We start from the raw sequence: 10,813 nt of genomic DNA on the forward strand, positions 1-10,813 counted from the left end.
CCCCCCCGGGGGCCCCCCCCCCGGGGGCGCCCCCCCCCCCCCCCCCCGCAGGGGCGCCCCGGGGGGGGGGGGGGGGGGGGGGGGGGGGCTGTCCCAAAAGGGCCTCCCCCATCCCAAAGGGGCTGTCCCAAAGGGGCCACCCCCATCCCCAAAGGGTCCCCCCGACCCCACGACACTCACGTATCGCCTCAACTTCTTCTCCGGCGGCGACTTGCGGAGCCAGCCGGCGCACACCACCTCGCCCCCGCTCATCGCCACGGAGCCGGCCGCTGCCTCCCGGCCCCGAGCAGGAGGAGGATGAGGACGAGGAGGAGGAGGAGGAGGGATGGAGATGAGGAGGGAGGGACTGGGGAAGGGGGGGCACACACACAACGAGCGCCTCCCCCCCCCCCCTCGCCCCCCCCCCCCCCGGTTCCCGCCGGGGGGGGGGGGGGGGGGGGGGGAAACCCCCCCCCCGCCCGGGGGCCCCCCCCCCCCCGGCGGGTTTTTAAAAAAAAAAAACCCCCCCCCCCCCCCCGAAGGCAAGGGGGTGCCCAAAATCCTCCCGGCAGCTCCCCGACCCCACAGGGGTTGCCTCAGCCCGGCCTTGCCCTCACGGAGCCCGGGGTGGAAACTTTCGGGGCCCCGCGGCCCCCCCGGTTTTGCACTACCCCCCCCGCCCCAATTTTGCCCCTCTGATTTTGCACTAAACCCCCCCAGTTTGAAGGTCTGGAAGCAGAAAGCTCCCCCCCGGGAAGGTTTGCACAAGGGTTTTGCAGGGGTTTGGAAGCAGGAAGCCCCCCCAGGGGAGGCCCAGAGAGCGGCACCCAGCTAAGCTCAGGGCCCGGAGGGGGAGATGAGGGTGTCAGAAGGGTAGCGAAGGGAAAAAAAAAGAACCAAAAATCCCCCCCAAAGCCAAAACCAAACCAAATAGCCCAAACCCCAAAACAACATGAACATCAACAACATCAAAACAACATAAAACCAACATGAAAATCAACAGCTTGCCCTGAGCTCAGGGCCCGGTGGGGTAGATGAGGGTGTCAGAGGGATAATAAAGGGGAAAAAATGACCAAAAAAAAACCCCAAACCAAACCCAAAACCCAACCCCCAGAACAATAAGAACACCATCAACAACAAAAACCCATCAAACCAACATGATAACAACAACAACAAAAACACCATGAATCCAAACCAAACCAAACAACCACAGCACCGGGTTGTAGCAAAATCCCCCCTGCCCTGAGGTAAAAAATAAATAAATAATAATAATAACTGAGGGGAATCGATAAAAGCCTCATTGTTTATTATTATTATTATTTTTTTTTTCTTATTGATTTGTCAGTAATGGAGCAGCACCCGCTGGAAGGGGATTTGCCTGCCACCAGAGGAGCCTCGTGGGGACCGGCTGGGCTTGGAGCTGCCGTGTGTGGTGCCCCGCTGGGATCAGCTCTCCTCTTCCACATCGGGAAACGCTGCGGGTTCGGAGGGCTGCCCCAAGCCCCGGCCGAGGTACAACGTCCCTCTACAGCCTCATGAGTAGGATCAGGCTCTAAACCTCCTTTTTCTCCATCCTTAAAAACAAAACCCTGGGGACGGCACCGGTAAAAGTTGTTTAGTGCCAAGTCCCCTTCACACTGCACCTGTTTTGTGGTGGTGTTTTTTTTTTTTATTTTTAAGGAAATACAAACTGGGGATGGATTTCCCAGACCTGCCTCTCTGCGACAGCTCTGCCCCAAACCTGCTCGGGCACATTCAGTCATCCCTCCCTGCCTCAATTTCCCTGCCTTTCTGTCAGCTTGTCCAACCTCCGTGGGCAGGGACGGTCTCTCCTGGCGTGTTTGTGCCGTACCTGGTGCAATAACAGCTCCACGCTGGCTGGGTGCTCTGCCTATGACAAAAACCAATATATAAGGCTGCTCGAGCGGGGATCTTGCATCACTCGCAAGCAGTAATTACATCTCGGGTGCCTCTGGGAGGGTATGGCACCTTTGTGCAAGCCGGGGACACAGCAGTTAGGCCACACGTTGTTTATCAGCTTTGCGAATATACAACGGAGGGGAATAACCCCTTGAGGAGCGAGGATATAATTTGTGAGGAATGTATTTTTATTTTTATTTGCCAGGTTTCAAGAAAAAAAAAAAGCTTCAGACCTTTTCACTGCCCCGATCCTGTTTCTGTAGGTGCCAGTTATGGTCAGATCAGCCTGCACACCCCAGCCATGCCTCACTCCGCGTGCTGGAGCTGCACCAACACACGCTGCGGGACAGCCCCCGTGTTACATCCATGGGGTGAACGGCGTCCCGGTGACCCTGTGCTCTCATCCCAGCTTGAGAGACCTTCCCAAAACCCAGCACTCCTCCGTGGAGGCCAGAGACCTCCTGGGGGTTTACAGACCTAATCGAGAGCAGACGATCGCGATTAATACGCAGGTATCATGCAACGCCACACCGTGCTGTATGCTAATGATTCACGGGCTAGGAATTTGCTCGTACTGCCACAGATGCAAAGTGGTATCAATTTTAAAACCAGTTGTGGAGAACCCCGTCTGCATTTTTATGTTAACAACTTTCCCCACGCAGAGCCGAAACACTTCATTTGGGCCACGGCTGTTTAAAGCGATGCTCCGTAATTAGCATCGGCTGAACTGGAATGAGTTATTCTGCACGCTCTGTGACGGCCTTGGGGTTATTACCCTGCTCCCTGTCCTCTCCTTTCTACTCATCCCCTGTCCTGGAGCCCAGCTACTGACTTGGTTATATCACCAGGTCGTATCTGATCGGTGTCCAAAACACGAAGCATCCCCGGGAATTCTTTTTTTCATGCCTCTGCTGATGCCTATTCCAAAAGCCTGCCGCACGCACCTCAGCTCGCCGGCGCTTTTGGGTTGCGATTTCTGCACCTGTAAGCACGCTGCCAGCTCAGACGTGAAACAGAAGCTCCGTGCAGAAAATCGCTCGAAACAAAGGCGCTCTGCGTGAACGTGCACGCCTAACCCTGCCACGGCTGCGCTCAGAGTGGGGACAGCGAGTTAATCCTGGCACCAGGCGGCCAGCTTACTCGTGACCCAATGCATGTCGTGCTACAGCGCCTTACAGCGCTGGTGCCACTGAAAGCGTTTTGGCCAGGAATACAAATATTGCCCCCGACGCCTCCAGGAGTTAAAGACGATGCGCGTCACGAACACGGCTCTGATCTGGCAGCGCTCGCACGCTCCCAACAGTTTTACCAACTTCAAGCTGTTCCTCCAGCCGGCGGCGGAGGGAGGCTGCACTCGAGCTGGCCCCAGCTGACGGTGTAAATCTCCGGAGTTGGAGCTAACAGGCAGCAGCCTGGCGGAAAGCTGAGAAAGCCACAGCCCTGTGTTGGAAGAAAAGCACTGAGGGAGTCAGACAAAGTGATTGAGAATCCGCCTCTGCCAGCGGGAGAGACCGGAGGGGGACAGCAGAATTAGGAGGCATAGCTAGGGAGGAATTAAGAGGTGGTGTGTAAGAAATCATGTTCCTCGCACAAGGATGGGGTTCCAAGAAAAATCCCGCATTTGGTGTGCTGGGATGCACGGAAAGGAGCTGCCCTTCCTCCTGCAGAAACCTCCGGGGGTTTTTAATCACAACCTTCACCGTGCTTCCCCGCTCTCGGCTGAAACTGAGAGACACGTGTGAAAAATCAGAACTTCTGGCAAACCGCAGCGCCCACCGCGTCTCCTGCCGGCTCCCGGTGTATTTAAATGAGCTGTGCCATCTGCTGGCCGAAGGGCAAGCTGCGGGCAGGGCACGTCCAACCTCGCTGCTTGCTGGTGAGGCAGGGAGGATGGAGACACGGGGCATTTCCTGGGGATTAGGGCCCAGCTTTGGGCTACTTACCCCTAAAAAATGCTGTAATCCCTAGGAAATGCCCTGTACGGGGGTTGAGATAAACCTAAACACGCTGCGGGGAACAGGCTCTGAATATCCGCCGCGCTGCCGGGTGGTACACGCCTGCTTTTCGATTCCGAGCGCACGCTCGGTCTCTTGAGATGCAGCTCCACGATGCGACCTGACTTTATCTTCACAGAACAGCTCCTGCAGCAGAGCTGGATGGAAGCGGCTCCTTTCATTTCATCCAAATTTTTCAAGGTTAGAAAGAAAAAAAAAAAAAAAAAAGATAATTCCTCTCTTTCAAGAAGAACTGGAGCCTTTTCAAGCTTTCTACCCTGCGTAAAAGAGCACAGCAAGCCCCCCAAAGCAGCCGGCAGTTGAAGCCAAGCCCCAAGCCGGTCCTTTCCTTTGTTGATAGGCAGCAGCTCCAGCAGCTCTGGCTGCTTTCCATGAGCAGGGGGAATATTAGCACAGGATGCTCTGATCAGATAACGAGACAGTTTGAAGCATCTTCACTACAGAGTTCTGGCAAGGACGGGGGCACCAGAGCTCTGATGCCTCAGTAAAGACACAAAAAAAGGGAAAGGGATGCCTTGGGGGCCAGCAGCGCTTGAGGTGCACGTGCACCCTTGGACTTGATGGTCCTGCAGTGATGGGAAAACAATGGGATGGGAATTAACAGGCTGCCCAGAGAGGGGCTGGGGGCTCCTCCTTGGTGCTGTGGTGCTGAGCTGGTGTCTGGATGCAGCCAGGGGATGCTTCCAGTCCTTGCATTTTAAGATAATTACATGGGTTTTCCTGCTCGGGAACCACGATCCAAGCTAAAGCCCAGTCCTGCTTCCCACACTAAACCAGACTGTTCAAAATAATTTTGCTGGGAGCTGAGCTGGGACACAATGCTACTGAAATACTTCCAAAATTTGGGCCCAGACCAAAGTTCTTCATGCTTGGTCCTTCCCTCTGGGATGGATCAGAGCTCCGCAAGCAAACACCTGATCCAGATACAGTTTTGGCAGCAGTGTATACCTCCTTTTTCCCAACTGGTGCTGTTTCCACCAGGGAAGAGCAGGAAATTGGGAATTTTCGCATTTCCTTCCTCACTTTCTTAGGGCAGAGGTTTTCATAGCACTGCGTGGTGGAAGGAGCACCAGGCAGTGCTGCAGACACGGACACTGTTCTGATTTAAGCATAAAGGCTGCTTCACCCTCATTTTTCCTCGTGTGACCACAACGGGAAGGACTCCCTCTACGGACACGATTTGGCACAATGGGGCTTTGACCGCAGCCGGGCCCAGGGCAAGCAACCATAAACCAAATCATAATAAAACAAGCAGGGAGAAGTCTTCGCCCGGCTCCCCTGCCTGTTTACCCGAGCCTGGTATCCTCTCACATCCTTAGGCATTACTTCCAGAGCAGATGGTGCTCTGTGGTAGAGCAAACGAGCAATTATCCTCCTGACACCCCGCGAGGCCTCCCCGCATGCGATCGCAAGAAGTTACTTCACCCCAAGCTAAGAGCTGTTGTCTGGCTTTTCAGCATAATTGGATGTAATCAAGTTTAATTTGGTCGGTGCAGTAACTCTGAAGACTTTTCTAACTGGATTACCGTCGGCTCAACGGTCATGTGCCATTATATTTGCTGGTCAGAACAGAAGCCAGAATAAAAACAGATGCTTTCCCCCTGCTCCTCCTTCCAGCGGCACCCCTTCAGGATATGAGCTCGCGCTGCACAGTCACCGTAATGAACTAAAAATTCTATTAGAAGAAGGAAGTCATTGCTGTCATATTACATTCAGGCCTCTCCTAGAAAGTGTAAATTATCTACTGTATGTATCTCTCCGCTTGTTTACAGTTGTGGACCACGCACGGCTTAGAGCTAAAAATACTGGAGCACGGATCTACGAAGCGCACGAGCTTTGAGGTGTATAAATCTTACTATCCTTATGGTACAGACAGGGGAACTCAGACCACGAGCAGGAGTGAACGAGCCCCGCAGGTCCCATTTTCTGCCGTACATCACCAGCCAAGAGAAAGGAGTAATAGAACGAGAATGCTGTGTCTGTAGCAGATGCATAGATCTACTGCAAGGAAGCCATAGGTGAGAAAGGCAAATATAACTAAGCCAGCAGCATAAAGCCCTTATTTTCACACCTTCCAGCTCCTACTGGCATTAACTTACCCAAGTAGCATGTGAAAGGCTGTTCTCATCAGGCTTTAGGACAAATATTGAAAATTGAAGACCCTGTGGACCCCCAGATGCTGGGATTTAAGACCCGGTGATATCCTCCTGACCGATGCTGAGGCCAGACAAATGGAGACCGAAACGTACTTTATTAACAGTGAAAATATTCATGGGAACAACGCATGGAAGAGATAGGATCTTGTGGTTTCACAGCACTGTAGGCTATTTGGAGGCATAGGAAACATACTATGTTCCTGGCTAAAATGTCTATTGTCAGACAGACGCCTCCTAAAAGTCAGCTCGGTTTTGAATTGCAGATAAACCGTAAAAAGACCAACGTGCAAAGAGAATTCTCCAAGAGCAGTGGCAAAGCAACATCTGCAGCTCCCAGTCCCAAATGCTACGGAGCAGGCACCCTCGCGGCTGAATGCTGGTAGGCTGGAGATGCAGGCATGTGCATCTCTGGTTTTGGCCAGATGGCTATTCTAATGATCTGGGAAATGAACGCTTCGTAATGTTGTATCTCAGAGGGTTTCGCACAAACTTTCTTCCAGTTTCCCTACCAGCACTGTTACAGATGGCACCAGATCTCGGGCGGGGATGGGAGTAACACAGTGCTAAAAACTGCACGTGCTCCGAGGAGGCGGCAATGTCAGCCTGCCAGGCAATCACCCGTCAAGTTCGTTAACAAATATGCTCATGAAATGTATTCAATACTTGCATCCTATACTTCCTAAACCACCATAAACAATAAAATTTTATTAACGCCATTAAAAATGGCATATGAAAGCGTTTTTAAGCCACTGCATAAGCCAAGCCCTCAGATTTCATTTGCATTGTGCTTTGGGTTGAGTGAGTGGCAAAGTTCAAACACGTGGGGTTATTTATAGGGAAAGCACACCCGTGCATGTTTACGAAGAGGCACCGAAGGCACACACTTAGCTGCTGTGCAGAGCCCCTTCTGTGACGCACCGCATGCCGCTGGGCAAGCCCGAACGCACGAGGTGGTTTATTTACACTAAACAACTGGAGAGGTCACTTCAAGTGCTTCACGGGGCTGGCACCGTGTGACTCCAGCCCGGCAGAACGAAGCCTCATCAGCAGAAATGTCTGCTTGGCTCAGGCAGGGGAGCCTCAAAATCTAATTCTGATTTTGCTTCCCTTCACAGGCTCTGGCAGCTCCCTTCATCTGTCCTTGACTTCCCTGCACTCACCTTGAGCATTGGTTTTCTCACGGCTGCACGGACAGCCCTGCTAGCACAGGCACAGAGAGGTCAGCAAGCCTTGGAGCTGTCTAGGGTGGGCTTCAGCTGTCTCCTGCTTGGGTGGGCAGTGTGTGGCCGTGCTTCCAGCAGCAGAGCAGCAAAGCTGAAGGACACACAGAAGATGGAAGACCTGCATCTCAGAAAAATATGCATCAGAAGCCTGCTTCACGTAGCTTAATCTGGCTTAATTACAATGCCAAGCATTAAGAGCCTGGGATCTTCAAAGGGCCACGGAGAGTACTGAATTAATGCTCAAAAATCACACCGGAATTAAAGAATTACTACGAAGAATTACTATTACACCGCCATTGTGTCTGTGAAATGAAATTATTTTCCCCTGTGGCTGGAAATGCAGCGTCTCTTGGAATTCATGGCTGATCGTACAGAAGCGTCCAATATAGAAATGTGTTTACGTGGTTTGTCAAGGCTACCTTCCAGACCACACTGAGAGTTCCTCGGAGCAATTTGTGTCTTTTTTGCCAGCACCCCATATGGTTCGTTACTTCTGAAAATCTAGGCCTCCGTTACTACAGCACACACGAGTATCAGTACGTGAATCTGCTGAAGACAGTAAGAAAGATATACAGCTCTTGGTGAGGAGCAGAAAGCAAGAGCAGGATCCGCAAAGAAAATTAAAAATGTACTCTGTTGGCTCCCTCAGATTATTCAGAAAAAAAAAATCAATTGTAAGAGCAATAAAAATAAACAGCAGCACTGTGAAATCCGTATTGCTCTATCTGAAAGGCCTCGGGACGTACAGGGATAGATAAAAATCACTGAAGCACAGTCTAGGATCTTAGAAATGCCAAAAATGCGTTTGAAATCGGATCGGTTGCAAACATCCTGCCTTGCTTCTGGTATGGCGGTGCACCCGAAGGCGGAGGAAAGTCTTGTGGGGAGGCAATGAGCAAGGACTCGGTTGATTTGGGTCAGTTCCATGGTTCTGCCACCTACCTTGGACAAGCTGCTGAATTGCCCCATGCCTCGATTTCCCGCAGTAGAAGAGTGGCAGCACTAAGAGCAACGAGGATCCTGAAGTCATTTCACCCCCGTTTCACCCATCATCAAGCCTACAGTTTCTGACAGAGCTGGTGTAAGTCTTTCAAACGGCCTCACAGTCTTGCCCCACTCCTGCCCTTCATGGGAAAGCTCCTCCTTTGCAGCATCTTTGCCTAACCTCGCGCGGCAAACAGCGAGAGCCAGCTGCAGGACAGATAAGAATACATGTCACGGCAGCAGTAAAGCAATGGGAGCCGTAATTTCTTTGAACTCAGGGTCAAACTTCTTGTTAGCCAAGTCTATAAGAACTCGTACAGTAAATTACATACGTCTCTTTACCAGCAGGATCATAAAATAAAACTTTACAATCCTTCTGAAGGTCACGGCTCGGCAACAAACTGTAAGATAAAACAATAAATTCACCCCTGAGACCAGTGTTTGTGGCTTCCTCAGCTTTGGTTAGATCTGAGGAAATGAGGACTTTGACGATCTTTACACAAAAGCTTTCTTATTTTTCCTTTGGACCCATCTCCCAGCTCTCCCTAACGTAAGACAGAGGCTGAAACAACAGTAACAGCAAGCGTTACTGGTTTCAGCAGCAGCGAAGTCTCATTTATCTCCGTACACATATTTACTGGGAACAATGACCAAAGTGTTTCTTGGCGAATTAGTCCCTTTCTCCCCCGAAAGAAAAACACACCTATAAGCTATTTCCAAAACAATCAATATTAGTCCAGCAAACAAAACTGTACGTTGAATTTCCCATCAAAGCCTTGGCGCTCCCTCGAGCGATGCTCTGTAAATTGCAACTGCTATTGAATGAACTGGAAAGAGGACTGCTGAGCTGGGCACCTCGGTGCTTCTCCCTCCTGTCTGGGGGCTTGAATGGAGTTAAGCCAGCTACAAACCCTACGCCAGCCTGGACTGCTGACTCTTAAAATCTGAGGGACAGAGCTTTATTTCTGACTGTGTGGAAGCCAATACAACAGCCCAAGATGCAGACACTGCCCTAGTAACTCAACGTAAATCTTAAGGAGAACAGCAATCTCTGCTGCTAGCTGAGGAGCACGCGTTTGCTCTCCTGGGAAGACTGAGACGTGGTACCAGTTCCGTGGGTATGATTTTCTTAATTAGATCCTGCACATCACAATCTTAAGTAAAGGGATTATCTGAGTTTCTTGCAAGCAAAAGCAGAAGTCTTCCTTTAAACGTTCTTCTGAGAGGCTGGTGTTTGGCTATGCGAAGTTTACGGCTCTGCTGTTTTATTCCTGGTGGTGCTGCTCTCCCATCCCTCTGCCCCAACGCTGCGAGCACACACACAATAATCGATGACGCTGATTCTTTCCTCTGAAACTCAAAGTGAGGACAAACCTGAAAAGAGGCAGCGCAGGCTGCCGAGGAACTGAAACTTCAAGAAACTACTTACCGAGAGGACGCTGGAAGAGACCGTGCTGGTTACCTGGCCTGGCGAGCTGATTGCTTACAGCGCTGAAAACACCCCAACGTGAGCTACTGCGCTGCGGGTTCAGCTAAGGGATGAGTCCTGCATGCAAAGAATAACAGCTTTTTATTTTAGGAAGCATCAGTTTTTAATCTGGCTTTGACTCTTGCTGGAGTGCAACCTCTAAGCAGAGAAGCAGCAAGGAAATGGCTTCTATCTACGAAGCTCTCGGTGTGTTTCCCTGCCCGCATGTCCCAGAGGAGCGACCTCCCCTGTCCTCCCGCTTAACTTCCTTTTCATTCCGCGCCAGGAGCTTCAGAGGAAATGGATGGCATTCCACATGGAAATCCCAGAGAAAACACGTTGCATTTCTCGGCAATCCCAGCCGGTGTTCTGTACACACAGCTCGAGGGGAACAACGCTCCCACCTCGTTGGGTACCCACAAATCGAGCTGCTCACAAGACCATCGGTCATGGCGTTAACCCTAAGCAGTATCACTGCACACGGGGGCTCGGCCCCTACCTCCTCCTCTCTTCCACCTCTAGGAAATGCCCCCTTAGATCAGCCCTGCCAACCCACCGAGCACCTTTGAAAGAAACAGAAGTACGTGCACAAGACGAGGGAGGCTGCTCCGCTTGGACACGCAGTGGGGAACGTGCCAAGAAGTGCATCCTTGCCACACCTTGCTTCAAAATCTGCCGTCCTACAACGGCTACAACCAGGAAAACAACATGAAATAAACCCTCTGACATTGCTTTATGTACCTACCTACTCAAAGGTTCAACCTTTTCCTTCTGTCCTGCACCGATCTCTTATCGAGGTGAAGAATGGAGGGCGGATCACGCCAGTCCTCGGCTCTTGCAAGCTGTCACCCCATGCAAGGCCTCGATAACCTGCTTGAAACACTTCTGCCATCCTTCCTGGTAACTTGTGACTCACTCCACATCATCCCACGGCTTCTGGGCACCTGCCATTGTCTTCTCTTCTCCGCCTTGTTTTTCACCTGCCGCTCTTTAGCCCCACCCGGCCCATCAGATCTGGCATTTCACGGCATGGCCAACAACCTCCTGCACCTTCATGGCATGGCCAAA

The 10,813-nt window shown here is 51.6% G+C and overlaps 1 protein-coding gene and 2 long non-coding RNA genes across 5 annotated transcripts in view; all 3 read right to left on the reverse strand.

Moving 5' to 3' along the window:
* GAB2 (GRB2 associated binding protein 2) overlaps positions 1-384 on the reverse strand; it is an 80,312-nt gene extending 79,928 nt beyond the window's left edge. For all 3 annotated transcript variants that reach the window (XR_004751932.1, XM_035330106.1, XM_035330096.1), the window contains exon 1: positions 181-384. Coding sequence is in view for 2 of the 3 variants with exons in the window: in XM_035330106.1 (XP_035185997.1) it covers positions 181-252 (72 nt within the window). In the remaining variant the exon portion in view is untranslated. The remainder of the gene's footprint in view (positions 1-180) is intronic.
* A 4,966-nt stretch (positions 385-5,350) lies between these two features.
* LOC118169137 lies at positions 5,351-7,320 on the reverse strand. Its single transcript, XR_004751935.1, has 2 exons — positions 7,231-7,320; positions 5,351-6,673 (listed from the first exon to the last, which is right to left on the reverse strand). It is a non-coding gene; the product is annotated as an uncharacterized LOC118169137 (long non-coding RNA).
* Positions 7,321-9,591: 2,271 nt separating this feature from the next.
* Positions 9,592-10,813, reverse strand: part of LOC118169150 — a 1,339-nt gene continuing 117 nt past the window's right edge. The window contains exons 2-4 of the long non-coding RNA XR_004751942.1: positions 10,491-10,795; positions 9,740-9,823; positions 9,592-9,651 (exon numbers count right to left, since the gene is read on the reverse strand). This is a non-coding gene — a long non-coding RNA (uncharacterized LOC118169150). The remainder of the gene's footprint in view (positions 9,652-9,739; positions 9,824-10,490; positions 10,796-10,813) is intronic.

Source organism: Oxyura jamaicensis, chromosome 1, assembly GCF_011077185.1.
Source record: "Oxyura jamaicensis isolate SHBP4307 breed ruddy duck chromosome 1, BPBGC_Ojam_1.0, whole genome shotgun sequence".
Classification (NCBI taxonomy): domain Eukaryota; kingdom Metazoa; phylum Chordata; class Aves; order Anseriformes; family Anatidae; genus Oxyura; species Oxyura jamaicensis.